The sequence below is a fragment of the Lepidochelys kempii genome, chromosome 3 (assembly GCF_965140285.1).
Source record: "Lepidochelys kempii isolate rLepKem1 chromosome 3, rLepKem1.hap1, whole genome shotgun sequence".
NCBI classification, from domain to species: domain Eukaryota; kingdom Metazoa; phylum Chordata; order Testudines; family Cheloniidae; genus Lepidochelys; species Lepidochelys kempii.
Window position 1 is genome coordinate 115,092,074 of NC_136382.1, and position 14,991 is coordinate 115,107,064.

General features: G+C 38.1%; 1 protein-coding gene across 5 annotated transcripts in view; it reads left to right on the top strand.

Annotated features, from left to right (window-relative positions):
* Positions 1-14,991, top strand: part of PLEKHG1 (pleckstrin homology and RhoGEF domain containing G1) — a 215,366-nt gene that overhangs the window by 47,597 nt on the left and 152,778 nt on the right. For all 5 annotated transcript variants that reach the window (XM_073337635.2, XM_073337636.2, XM_078852205.1 and 2 more), the window contains one exon: positions 13,201-13,275. In XM_073337635.2, coding sequence (XP_073193736.1) covers positions 13,201-13,275 — 75 coding nt within the window. The remainder of the gene's footprint in view (positions 1-13,200; positions 13,276-14,991) is intronic.

Below are 14,991 nucleotides of genomic sequence, written 5' to 3' on the forward strand. Positions count from 1 at the left end.
CATCCTATCTTTTTCCTACTACTTAATCCTGTGGTGAAGTCATCTAGCTGAGTTTGTGACACTACAGTCCCTTTCAAAACAATGAGTTGTGATATCCTAAGCACAGGCTGAAACAAAAGGAGAAGCTTCTGTATTAAACACTCCCACACAGCTCCAATAATAGAAAAATAATCAGCAGAAACCTAATATGCCTTAGAAGTAAATCTCAGGGGTTTTCTTCCTCACATTCAACCTCACAGAAGTCTGGGACTTCTCTCTCTTTAGAGCCATTTCCTTTAGATTACTGGGCAACTGCTAGCCATTTGTACAGACAGTGTCTCTAACCCAGGATTTGCCCTTGCTGATGATCCCAACTCCTGACTCTGCTTGTGCCATCAGAGTAGCGGCAGCAGCCGCTTCTGACTAAAATCTGGAATCTGTGGTGCAGGTGCTGGGAATTAGAGAACCAAATTTAAAAAAATTAATTCTAAAAGGGAAATGAGCATGTTTAGGTGTCTTTTAGCCACATCAGAGTTATAGGAACAGTTTTATGTTTTTTGAAAAGTAGTTCTGGTGTTTGACACCAGTGGGACCCATATTTCTTTAAGGTTTCTTTCCTTATGTGAGTGCACAAGAAAGGCATTCATTAGTGCTGAAGGAAATGGCTTCGTACATACTGAAAGACTTTTGTTATAAGCTAGCGTTACTGGTCAAATGGTGGTGTTGTGCTATAATTAGTGGTACATTGTCAGTCAATATGGATTTATATGCACCACACTTATTAGTGTTAAATCTCTTTGCAGTCAAGATTAAATATATCTAATCGTTCTCCTTGTAGTTCTGTCTGTCTTTCATGCAAGAAGATAAGATGCTGAAGATCAATAAATACCCAAACCATGCGTTTCAACTTGAGGAGGGGGGGGGAGTGTGTGTGTGTGTGAGAGAGAGGAACTATTACTCTGCCATTGTGTGTGTATATCTGATCTTGACTCCCTCTAGTGACTGAGTTCAGTGGCTATACAGCTAATTATGATATTGCAGAGCTCAACAAAAACAGGCTTGTGCTTTTGGTGTTCAAAGTCACAGGTTTGGTTCCAGACAATTGTCGTGTGTGTCCGTGTGTCCAAAGCTCTTTACACAGCAAGAAGAGAATGTCACTGTTAGTTCAAGGAGAAGAAAGCTAGGAACTACAGTGCAGAAAAGATCCAAGTAGTTTTGAATACAATCTATTTAGGCTGAGAATAGATTGAAGTGTGTTACAAAGCCCGTCCAGTCTAAAACTGCTAATGACTCTTGAAAATGTCAGACCATTGTGTGCTAATTCTTGCCAGTACTCTGTCCTTTGAATGGGTTTGTAGATTAGATTTTTAAATCTGATTTTCCTTATGTAGGCCTAGATAGCATCGAGCAGTAAAACTTACTTTTTGTAAAAAGCAAATCCTATAGAACATAATGCTATAGAAATCCGGTTACTGTTTATCTTGAAAACTGTGCCCTAGCAAATGTTTATAATGAAAACCACATTGTTTAGATGTTATTGTGGAAAAGTGAATCTGATGCAATGCATTATACCTGGTGCTATGCCTTAAATCAGGGTGGGCAAACTTTTTGGCCCAAGGGCCACATCTGGGTATGGAAATTGTATGGTGACCCATGAATGCTCATGGAATTGGGGGTTGGGGTGCAGGGAGCATGCAGGGGCTCTGGCTGGGGGTGAGGGCTCTGGGGTGGGTCTGGGGATGAGGGATTGGAGGTGCAGGAGGGTGCTCCGCATTAGGACTGAGGGATTCAGAGAGCAGGAGGGGGATCAGGGCTGGGGCAGGGGTTTGGGGCATGGAAGTGGGTTGGGGTGCAGGCTCCAGGTGGCGCTTACCTTAAGGAGCTCCCGGAAGCAGCGGCATGTCTCCCCTCCAGCTCCTACACAGAGGCACGGCCAGGCAGCTTTGTGTACTGCCCTGTCTGCAGGAGCTGCCCCTTCAGCTCCCATTGGCAATGGTTCCCAGCCAATAGGAGCTGCGGGGGTGGCTCTTGGGCCAGGGGCAGCGTGCGGAGCCCTTGGCTACCTCTATGCATAGGAGCCGGAGGGGGAACATGCCACTGCTTCCTGGAGCCATGAGCAGGGCAAGCCCCCGACCCTGCTCCCTGGCTGGAGCACTGGAGTGGCTCGAGCCCCAGACCTCACTCCCCGGCAGGAGCTTGAGGGCTGGATTAAAATGTCTGAAGCGCTGGATGCAGCCCCCAGGCCGCAGTTTACCCATCCCTACCTTAAATCCACTGAAATCAAGCTAACACAGAACACATTACCTGCTTGCTGACCAGTATATTGCTTTGTGAACACATGTCAGTAGTGTTCTGTGATCTGCACTGGCTGCTGTATGCGTTCCTGATGGAGTTTGTGTTGACTTTTACCTATAAATCATGAAAGAGCTCGGGACCAGATTGCTTCTTTATTAGTATGATACTGCCATAAAGTGTATTCCAGGAAGGGCGTAGGCTAGGCCAGCCACCTTGCCCTGGCTCTTTGAAATAGCCCAAATTTGTTGAACTTCAGGACAAGTTACAAAGTCTCTCAATATTCCTTATGCTTTGAGGGATCAAGGGTGTGTTCAGGACTAGTACGTGTAGATGAGGTGGGGTACCGTTTGGGTTAGTTTTACCTTTTTTCTAGTTATTGTCTGACTTTGGGGGAGTGGGGGATTGAAGAGAGGCTACTGGCTTTATTTGCACCTGTACAGTCGTGCATATATGTATATGTAAGGTGGATATATATATATATATATAACTTTAAAGTCCATAGAGCTTTGCATAGGAGCTTCCACACTTTTTTATATTGGTGTTATAAATCAAAGTAAATGAAATAAGGGTAGTAAATGGTTTGGTTCAGAAACTGCCTAGACACTGAAAGCCAAAAACCATATAGAATTATCCTGCCAGTTTGGGGCTGATCTGTAGCAATTGACTAAAGCTACTAAAGCCTGGGTATCATCCACAAATTACAAAGAAACACAATGTTGCATTCTCAGGAAGTAGCCAGTGCCACCTGCAGGAACTATGTTACTGCATGTTGTGTCTGTAGTTCAGTGTACAGCAACTTTAAAACCCATATGAGATAGAAGTAACACATTCAAATATGATCATATCCGAGGATGTTGTATTCCATTTTTTTACTGTATAGATAGCATCATGATGATACACAGTTTAGGATAAATTGTTTGGTTAAATAATCCCCAAACAGCAACACTAACTAAACCACAGAAGTATGGGATGATATGGACACCACCTTGCTTACACTAGGAAATAACCATTGGAAGTTGTCGACTTGTAGACCCTTTCTTTTTTCCTGGAAATCTCGTGAAAAGTATTACTGTACAAGTACAGATATTACTTAAACTGGGTAAAGGATGAGCAAACCTATGTGTGATGGAGATCAGAGGTAAGTATTATTCCTGGACTACTGTTGAGTTTATAAATCACGCAGTGACTCCTGCATTGGTTTACATCACACGACTACTTCATAAATATATATATAAATACCTGTTTCACTGTTCAAAACCAGTGTTTGTTCATCTATGATATCGATACCCATCACTGACTACTTGAACATCTGCCAGATTAATAGATTGGTGTAACATGGTTCCTAGTATATGTTTGAAGTTTCATTTTTCTTTCTCCTCCTCATCTTCTCTGGTTATGGAAAACTCTGTCTGGGGTAGGTTTTCTTTTTCTTTTTTCCCTTGGAGGATTGGGGGCAGTAGTTGTAAAATGGAAGGTCTTGGAACATGACTGTAAATTGGTCAAATTCTGGATTAGTCTGATGTCCTCAAGATGTTCATTTGGCATCCCTTGGTGGAGAATGCCTTATCTCTGGCTCTTGCACACTTTATCCTGGATTTCATGATCTGCATTGCCCCAGAAAAACATGCTGTCTTGGTTCACAGATGGAGATGCCATCTCTAATGTAGCTGGGACCTGATCCAGTAATGGGTTTGGAGATCATTACCAAGGTCTTGAGCTGGCATTGAAAGTGGATTGGTAGCCTGTTATGAGCACATTGGCTAACTCATGGAGAAAGCAGACTGCCACATTCTGCACAAACTGGAATTTTTGCATTGTTTTCAGATTACATAAATCAGTGACAGTAATTCAGTCCAGAGGTGACAAATGCATGGAACACTGTGACCGGGTCTTCATTTGTGAGGAAGGGCTGAAGTTTCCTAGAAAGCTGGAGAAGGCAGGAGGTGTGTGTTATGTCACTGATGCTACTGGGACTGTTCGGTTCAGTGATTGTTCACATAGGGTCTTGAGGCTTTGCATCATTTTTTTGGAAATGGAGTGGTGTGGTGATGGTGCTGGTGCATGCCTTCATTTGACAGGGAGGACAGCATCTCTGCTAGCTCCTCAAAATGCTCCCCTTCACACCAAAATAATGTAGATCTTGCCTGGACTGAGTTGGAGCCAGCTGCTCTTTACTCAGGAACTGGTCTCTTGTAGGTGTTGTGACATCTTAATAACAGTAATATTGATTGCAACTATGGGGAAAAGAGATAGAACTGAGTGCTGTCAGTGTGGTGTTGACAGTGGAATTCATGGCATCTTGCTTTAACTCTCAAGTGGTCTTTTGTATATTGTGATATGCAAGGAAGATAGCACAGACCTCTGTGAGACTCTGCGGGGCCCTTGGGAAGAAGAGCAGTTACTCATCAACACTCTGGTTTCTGCTGGACAGAAATGAATGGAGCCATTGTGGTGCTGTGCCGTGTACTCTATATGGGAACTTCCAAGGTGAAGATATCGCCAACTTAATATTTATCATAGACAAGAACTTAACTTTCAAGAAAGAGGTCTTAAGCTGCTGGAAACATATTAAAAGAATTAAGGCCTTTGGACATGCTTAACTCTGAATTTTCAGGATTTCTATTCTTTTATCCCCTCTTGTCTTTATTTAGAATTTTTCTGGGTTTTCAATGTATTTGAGTGGACTTGATTTTAAAGAATGTTCTTGTCTATTACCTTTATTATTACCATAATGACAGCATGGTGGAGATGTTTTGTCTGAGGGTGTTCACCCAACCAGTGACAGTGTGGCTTATGTAGAATCCGTGACACCAAGAGGAAAGGTAGAGGGCCAGTGGACCAGCACTCCATGTTAGTGTGGAATATAGATCCAGAAGATTAGATACTATGTTCCCTTCCAAAGTCCTAGGGTGAAATCCCCATTCCCTGGAAGTGAGTGGCAAAACTTTTGGAGACAGGATTTAACCCTTGGCAATGCAAAAGGAAATCTCAGCTTTTCAATAGAAAGTATTTGATCTATACATAATAAATCTATATACATAATAAATATACTATATTGTCCGTGATTCAGAAAAGCACTTAAGCATGTGATTAACTTTAGGCAAGTGCTGAAGTCTGATTTGGGTTAAGCAAATGATTTATGTGTTGTCTTGAATAGGGATGCTTTCCTGAACTGAGGCCAATCCATGCAGTTGTTGCTGCTGGTGTCCTACAGGGAGATGTTTTGCTTGTCTCTCAAGAATTTGGCTGTGTCTACACTACAGACCTTACAGTGTCACAGCTGTACTGCTGCAGCTGCAAGGTCTCCCCTGTAGCCGCTCGGGTGCACGCACGTGCGCTCGCTCTCTCTCTCTCTCTCACTCATATATAATTGGGGATGGTTTAATGAGTGGTGGTAGCTATGTCAGTGGGAGACCATCTCCCACCGACAGCACTGTCCACACAGGTGCTTTTGTCGGTGAAACTTATGAGGGCCGGGGGGGGGGTGTTTCTTTCACTGATTTGTTTAGTTCAAATAAGAATCCAAACACTGGGAGGTGTTTATTTCAAACTGCTGACCCTTTTTGGAATACAATTAGTGATTGCTGCTTCTATTAAGGCTCAATTTAGGAGAGCTATGCTATTTCACTGTGCTATTTCCTTATGTAATACAAACAAATTGCATTTATGTTGTGTTCCTTTTTAAATACCTTTTAATTACTGATATGTTAATCACTATACATTATTTTGAACATTGCAATGAATGGAAATATCTGTCATTTTTGTTCTGTTTTTTGGAGCACTTCATTTTTGTAATATTAAATTTGACTTCTTTTTTGCTTTTTCTGTAACTCCTGAAGTATTTGCAGCAGTTCTGGGTTTTGAGAGGAAAACTGATCTACCATTAGAGAGTTGAAGAAATTTTTGCTCTGAGACCTCCCACTGGGCCCATTTGGGTGGCCCTGGCTGATTATGGCATGTAAAAATGCATGGCCACGGATCTGCATGCTTTTGGTTACTGTTAGAGCCTTGCTTATTTTACTTGAGAAACATAAACAGTATAGTTGTATGTATTCATAATATCACAGATAAATGCATATTGCATTTCAAGCTTCCTAACTGGGTAATAATAATACAGAGCTCTTATGTAGCACTTTTCAATGTTCCTGCAAAAAATAGTGCCCAAACATATACAGTAATTAGAATCACAAATACTGTAACTTTTGTAAATAGTGATGGACCCAGGAATTTTAAGTGTCATGTGGCCTAACAGTTGAAGCCACAAAGGACAGGAATAATACTGGCTTTGTCAATAATTGCAGCTCAGATAAAAACATTCAAAAGTGTCCTGTAAGATTATTTTTCTTGAGGTCCCTTGTATAATTGAACTCACAACTGTTTGTAACCCAGAGGTTCACAGTAGGATTGTTGTATACATTGAGTTATTTGGATTAGAAGGTAAGCGGGGTTGCATTCTTTTATCTCTTATCTATCTATCATCTACAAGAATATGGCCATTGCAAAAGGAAAGGATCCCTCCCTTAATTTGAAAAGATGGCTTTATACCAACTGCTATTGGTATACCCCAAATGATCAGAATTCACGTTAACATCCCCTTTCAAACAACAAAGAAACATGAGAAAGGTTGAAGATGTCGCTGTCAATCCGATATTGGATGCCAATCCCCTGTGGTAGACGATCTTGAATTAGTGTTTTCATAGCTGCTAAGAAAATGGAGAAAAGGGTGGGTGCCAGTACACAACCTTGTTTTATGCCAGTTTGGATGACACAGGGGTCGGAGGTAGAGCTGCTGCACAGGGTGGAGGCAGTCATCCGGTCATGGAGGAGTCTTACAATGGTGATATATTTGCTTGTGCAGCCAAACTTTAACATGATTTTCCACAGATCCTCATGGTTGACCAGAGTTGAAGGCTTTGGTCAGATCGATAAAGGCCATATACAGCTCCTGGTGGTGGTGGTGGTATTTTTTCTGAATCTACCTGGCTGCAAAAGTCATGTTGGTGGTGCCTCATGATGGTCTGAAGCCAAATGGACTCTGGAAATACTTCCTCTGCAAGAGGGAGCAGACGATTCAGTCAGATTCTAGCAAGAATCTTCCCAGCGATAGAGATAAGGGCAATGCCTCGATAGTTACCACAGTTGGCCTTGACTCCTTTTTTGAAAATGGAGATGATGATAGCATTACGTAAGACATCATATATCATAAGACACAAAAAAAAATAGTGTTAGTTGGAGCACTGTGTCTACCTTCCTTGGAAAATGTTTAATTTATGTCAAAGTTCAGAATGTGTATTGATCATGGTTTTACTGTACTTATATTAAAGTCCTATCCTGCAAGTGCTTATGTATGTGAGTAACTATACTCAAAGTCCCATCGAGATCGATCTGTCTGAACAATACAGAATTCGGGGTCAAGGCCTCAGTTTCTAACTTGAAAATAAATCTTGCTGTTGCACGCCTCTCCTTCTTCCCCCAGCCTTGCCGTTCCTCTAATCAAAAACACAAAACTAAAAAACGTTTTTCTGAATTCTGTTTACCTAAATATCCAAAGTGGAAGCTGTTATCTTGACAATTTGGTGATGTGAGTTGGAAAGAAAGAACTGCCTTTCTTCATCATCAAACTGGACTCCTGCATTTTAAGTATAATTTAAAATTGTAGCCTTCACTTAGTCCTGGTCAGTGCTGCTCAGAATAGATCTAGACAACACTGGCTTAGAAAGCTCAGGTGTAAGCTGATGCTGCCACTGTTCCTAAGGCTGGGGGAGCTCTGCTAGTACTAGAGTGATGATGGTAAACTTTAAATTGTCAGTGTAGAAAAATCTAGGATAATCAGTATGATTAGGTTTACTGGTTTTATGAAACTGTGAACGAGTATTTCTAAGCAATGTTTTGAAAATTTCTTTTTCTAGAGCAAATGGGCCTTTTAAACTTATTGCATATTTATTTAGGTGAATAACAATTTGAACATTGTAGTAAATCACAAACTTTAGCAGCACTGTATTATACTTACATATAGTAAACTGGTAAATAGTGAAAATCCATCAATGGAATGATGGTGTTGAAATTCATTTGGATTATCCAAATGAGTTCTTCTCACAGACAGCCATTAAAGCTGTTGAAAGTATGAATCGGTTCAGTAAACACCATGTCTTGTGTGGGGTATTTGAAAATAACTCTTTCAATTTAGAACTCCATTATGAAAAATGTCAAGGTCATTCAAATGCCAGCTTGAATCTTGTTTGTTTTTTGTGCAGCAAACAATAGGGCATGCTCAGTGAAGAGTTGGACACATGCATGTCATTAGAGTCCTAAGATGTGAAAATTGGCAGGTGTCTCATTTTAAATGTAATGTTCTCTGGTAACAGATTGGGGTGTCACAAAGGCAAGGTTATGACTTCTTTTTAAGATCAAGCAGAAGGGAATGATTTATAATGTGAAGGGGAAGTGGTCTGAATTAAAAAAATAAAGTTTACCTAAATAAAGTTTACCTAATAGAAACAGAGGGAAGACAGAAAATGAGTGTCCAAGAAAATAGTTTTATGTGTAAATGTTTTCTTGCTTCTTATTTAGCCCCAGTACAAAGTTCCCCTTAAAAAAACCCATAGATTTGTGAAGGAGATTAGGAATTTCATTAAATTGTCATTGGCATTTTAGTGATTTATTACCACTTAAATGTTTGTTAATTCCATGTTGCTCAAAATGAAGAGACACTGATATCCATGTTTTATTCTTTATTGTTAAAAAACATGGAGAAGTCTGCATTTGTAATATGAAAACTGTTTTTTAAAAAACCTACAGGTTATAGAAACAGTTCTCTGGAATTCTAAATGGGATGATAGAATTAAATACTGCATTTACTTATGTTCTTTCAGTCAAACATATAGAGTAATTGATTAGTACCTATAGGCCTTACTGAATAAGCAGCATTTGACTTTATATATTGGCTAAATATTCACAAACAATATGCATCATTGAATCCAAAGTGATGGCAGTGAGCTTGCCAAGACTGTAGAATTAGTGTCTGTGTATTTATTCCAGCCAACTGTTTCATGATGATAAGCATATGTAATTAATTTCTAGCAATCTGTTTGAAAAGCAGATGGAGATGAAAAATTAAACTCTGCTGGAGAGCGGCTACAACTTGTGTTTCTATTTTATTATAGATTTGATTTTTTTTAAAGGATTTTTAGAGAACTTTTCTTAAATCATGTGTCAAGGCCATGCTTGTTTAAATGGTGTGGGAGGTTGTACAACTGCCCTTTATATAACTACATGGATGGTAATATTCAATTGGATAAATGTTGTATAAACTTATAACCAGTGAATTCATGGTGGTGGGGAATTCAGAAATTATAATCAACTACTTCATAATAAGTAGTAGTCTAATTATTTGTGGGTGAAATTTACCTGCTAGGTACCAAATCTTGCAGATCTTACTCAGGCAAAACTCTTTCTGAAGTCAATGGAAATTTTGCCTGTGTAAAGACTGTGTAGGATTTGGTTTTTATGTGAGATGAACAGAACTCTTCGGTAAAATCTCTTCGTTAACAGAGCTTCTGATGCTTTCTAAATAGGCATCAACAGGTTTCCTATATTCTTATGTTGAATTCCACCCTGAAACTTGTAAGACTATGCCTATCATTTATAAGATTTGTATGTATTTTTAAAATTGTGAATGCCTCCATAACACTGGACAGCTATGTCTGGTATAAATATAAATAAATATGCCTGAGAAATCAGAAATAAATTGTATTGTTGTATTTTATATATACAGATTATTTGATAAAGGTCAGTGCTGAAATGTTTATTTTTGTTCTAGGGATGGCAGTAGGGATTTGAACAAACCATATCTGATACACAGGGGCATAATGGTTTGAAAAAATCTGAAGCCCCTTATTTGATTAACAGACGCTCTATTCCCTAAGTCACCTTATACCAAAGCTAAGATGCAGAAGTCTTCCAAAATGCTGTATTTGGTGACCTTGTAGACCATCCTCTGAATTCCAGGGCATATCCATACATGTAAACCAACTCCCTTGTGTGAGGAAGCTGTTAAGGACAGAAAAGTTGACTGATTTTTTTTTGTATGCCTTTTAAGCTTCTAATGCCATAAACTGGGCTACTATTACTTAATACAAAAATATCTAGTGCCATAAACTGCATTGCACTTAATAAATCATCACCAGACATGTTCCATTCCCCAATGAGTGCTCTCTGTTTCTCTGGTTGGAATGCAAGCTCCTTGGGGCAGAGGACTGTCTTCCTCTGTTTCATAAACTTGCTGTAAGAGCTTAACTAATAGTAAGGAATGTATTTTTAACCAGTAATGGGAAAATGTTAAAATTTGCAGAGGCTTAAAAGTAGGACTTGAAAAATGTTTGATACATACTAGCTATAAGCCAGTACAAAAGATGATCCATTAGCATAAACCAGTGGCAAAATCTTGTTGTGAAGTTCATTCAAGTTGAGAAACAGATTGGGAGTTGAAAAAGCAGCAAGGCTTGTTTTTGTTTTCCAATCTATAAATAAAAGCTAGACATGAGAGAATGACACCTACCAGTTCTAAAATCTTGAAGGATATGGTGATAGTGAATTGAACTGATTGTCTTGTAACTACAGATAATACTTCCTTTGTTTAATAAATCAGTTAGTTTTAAATACAAACATGTTTTGATAAACGTAAGAAATTATGTATCCAGAATATTTTAGGTAGCCTTATTTAACAAATGAAAAAACATTTTTAAAATGCTGTTTTTGTGCATTTTAATTGAATTCCAATATCCATCCAAACACACCTTGCCACAAAGTTTAAAAAAAAACCATAGTGAATAAGAAATGCATCATTTTCCATATTATAACATTGTAAAAATGTAAGAATCTGAATAAATGTATGTTAAGCTATGCAATTGTTTAAATAAATGTAGATTGACAGACATAGTGTATCCTCCTGATTTGCAAAAGAAGTACAAACTATAGTGTAAAGACTGTACTTAATTGTGAAATCAACATGTTTTAAAGGTTACTAACCAATGAGAATCAACCTTTTTGTTTAGGAAAATAACAAACAAACAAAGTACAAATGCAAAACAAGATTAAAATCAATTCTTTTTAAAGCAAGGTTTCCTGCTTGCTGATTTTTAAATCATGATTCAAATAGATATTTTAAATCACTTTGATTCAAAACCATTCCATCATGTTAGACACTCTTGAACAGGATGAAATGACTATTGAAGAAAGGTTGAAAGAATTAAATGTGTGTGGTATTGCTAAGAGATGATATCAAGCATAGGGTGTGACTGGGAAGCGGTGGTGGTGATCTACAAATGTTTGAAGCGTTTAAACTAGAGGAAAGTCAAAGGTATAAGGCTGGTGCAAACCAGCCAGGCTTAGTGGGATGCCACTGAGAGGGAAAAGTCAGGATGAATTTCAGGAAATACCTCCTGACAGTTGGTTCCATTAGGCTGTGGAATATTCTCCCAAGGGAAGTGATTAAAATCCCCGTTGAAGGGAAACACCCCAAAATAGGCTGGACAATACACTAATAAATACTGTGTACTGTTATGAAGGGCCTGTTTCCCAAAGGTGTTAACATAATCCAGAAAATGCCCAGTATTAAACAAGGGCTGGGGCCTGTTTAATACCATGGTGAACACATCATTAAAAATCCTTTTAACCTTCTATTAAAGATAAGGAAAAGAAGGAAAGCCATTAAAGCATTTGAAATATAAAGTATTGAATAAGGCTTTCATTTTAACATCATGCCTTGTTCCCTTTTCATTAGCTAGAGAGAGCTTTTAGAAGGAAAAACTGCCTTGTTTAACAGTCTGTTAGATGGTAATAACTGTCATTTGGGGGAAGAGAGAAGAAGTTAACTGAGATTGGCTGCAGCTGTTGCTGCTGCTGTTAGTCTGATCCTGTTTCATCCCAGGTGGTGGTTTGGGGTTCAGATGGAGCTGGTAAAGGTGGCGATTCAAAAGGAATGGTGGGTGGAGTAGCCTATTCCCTCATCATTTTGTCTACCATCTTTCCAACACACCAATTTTCATTCACTGATTTCTGGTTCTGCATTTTACGTGTTTACTGAGCATGATCTTAACAGCCCTTAAGTTATATCAGTAGGCTTTTTTTGTTTGGACTAATTCAGTTTGTCTCTCTTTTGTACCATTTCTCACTTGTTGCTCTAGGTTACTGTGACATCTTGTGAACTTTTATATACTTTTCATAGTTGAGGGTAAATGTCACAATTGTCACAACAGGCCCTGCAGTGGCAGGGAGAGGAGTGACCTAAAAGATCTTTTCTCTCTCTAAATTCTATGATTCTTTTTTAAGACTGACATCACTAACCACAATACAGTGATATTTTAAATAAGCAAACACTATTTTTCCCAACAGACTTAAGTAAAAACATTATTTTTTTAAAAAGCTTAAGATATCTACTTTGTAGTCTTTCCCAATGATGTTACTCTCAAAGTAAGAATTTTGTTACTGTTTTGTTTTGTTACTGTTTTGTTACTTTTTGTTACATTGGTTAACATGTGGCTATGAATAACCCTTCTACTGAATGGTTGCTGCAGAGGTTTTTGATTGTGAATTCACTTTAAAAAAAATTGCAACACTGAGACAAAAAACAAAACAAAAACATACAAAACCATTTCTACTTTGCCTTGATCCTCTAAAGTTATTGCACATATCTGTCAGGTTCACTGCTACATCCAACTGTGTTTATAAAGCCTTAGCACTACATTTATTAATCTGAGATTCATATTATCGTGTTGAACAACACTTGCTGAAATGAATGGCATTCTTTTTTGGAGTGTGAGAGTGATCTAGGCTGAAATTGTATCCCTAACCTGGGGAAGGAAAGGTGTCCTTCAGCTGGAATGTACTGGCTTTGCTTTAGAATACTTTCCTTTCTTTCTCCCTCAGGTTTCACTAAACTGGTCTCAGCTGAGATGCCAGATAAAACACCAGGGGGTTCAGAAGCCATCCCCAGGAATGAAGGTTAGTATTGTTTTCTTCTTGAGAAATCTCTCATTTTCTCTGACTAAATATTGCAGGCAAGAAACCTTAAAACTTTTTGTGACTTCAGCCTGTGAAAAACTTTAAAATTAATAAAGAGAGAGAGAGAGAATTGGCTTTTTCAAAGATATGACTTATAGGAGAATAGGAAAGCTTTCCTATATTGCCTAATTCAAAACATTTATTCCTCAAGACAGATTTGTTCAATATTGATTATTTTTCACTTATTTGTGAATAGCCTCTTTTCTATAATCTTTATTTCTTGATGGTATTTAAATGCATAATATTTGAAAATATTGAGCTGTTCAATGACCTAATAATTTTTCACCTTTTGGAGAGGGTGACTAGTCTTCTTCAGTAAGAATAATGAGAATACTCTTATTGCCTAAGACTAATACTTTCAAATGTGGGACGCTTAAGTTAGCCACCCAGATCTGTATTTAGTCACTTAAATAAGTGGCTTAAATTTTCACAGGAGCTGAACTTGTCTTGTTCCCATTGAACTTCAAATGCTCAGCTTCTCTGAAAATCAAGCCACTGTTTTTTTTTTAGATGCATTTAAAACCTTTGAATGTGGTTACTAGTGAAAATTTGTCATTGCAAATATATCACATGCTCTTGTATGTTGAATGGTCTCCTCTTAGAATAGTCCCAGGACTAGAAATAGAAGGGTTTTCCAGATCAGCACTGAGGTAATTTGACAGAGCTTTGTGGGGGAAGCTTGCAGAGCTTGTGCCTGTCCCTGTGATCTTTAGCACACTTATCCTCACTTTCATAATTACTGTATTCCCTTAGTCTTTTTAAATATAATTTGTTATGAAGGTAATTTGCAATTCAGGTTGCTTTACCGTACTCTCCATATTGATTTTTTTAAAAGAAGTATACAGCTTAGAATTGGGATTTTTAAAATATCTATAAAGTATCTTTCTTGACACGTAGCCAGTGATATCTAGACCTTACTTGTCACTTTGACATATGAAAGATATTTTGAAACACTTTTTATAAACAATGGCAGACAACTAATTCCTTTTCCTTTGAAAACTTGATGTGTTTGTTTACAAAGAGCCTCTTAAGTTCTTGTTGATTAATTTACTATGTGGTTCAGTAGGCATTGCTAAGGGCATCTAAATGCAAGATTGAGACACATGCAAATTTACACCGAACCTTCAAATGACTGCTCTCAGTACAAACCCTACACACATTTTTATTTGCCTATGAATGATATATCTTGTGCAGTAAAAGCGTTGTGATTAAAGTACACTTAGAACTGATGTTTGTATTCTTCTGTTAGAAATTTTATTTGGAGCAGATTGTTGCATACCTTGTTGGTTGTATTTCTTAAAGCAAATTTCAAAAACATGTTTATGGTTGTCTCTGTAGTAGCATTAATAAAGCATGAGTGAGTTTTTATGATGTAAAATTACCATAAATTCCTTGTGGAAATATTAGATTACAATTTCTGAAATGTGAATTCATTTACAATTTGTGTATGCAGGTGATAAGTCATTCACTAATCCTTTGCTTCCCAGAGAAGAACTGGGATAAACTAGCACTTGGATATAGAAACAATTCAAAACTTTCACTGCAAGTTTGGAAGAAAACTACTTCTGTGAAAGATAATTTTTTTTGTTACTATAATACATTTTAATTCACCACTTCAGTGTGGACCAATATTCTAGTAAATGGGTCTTGTTTGTA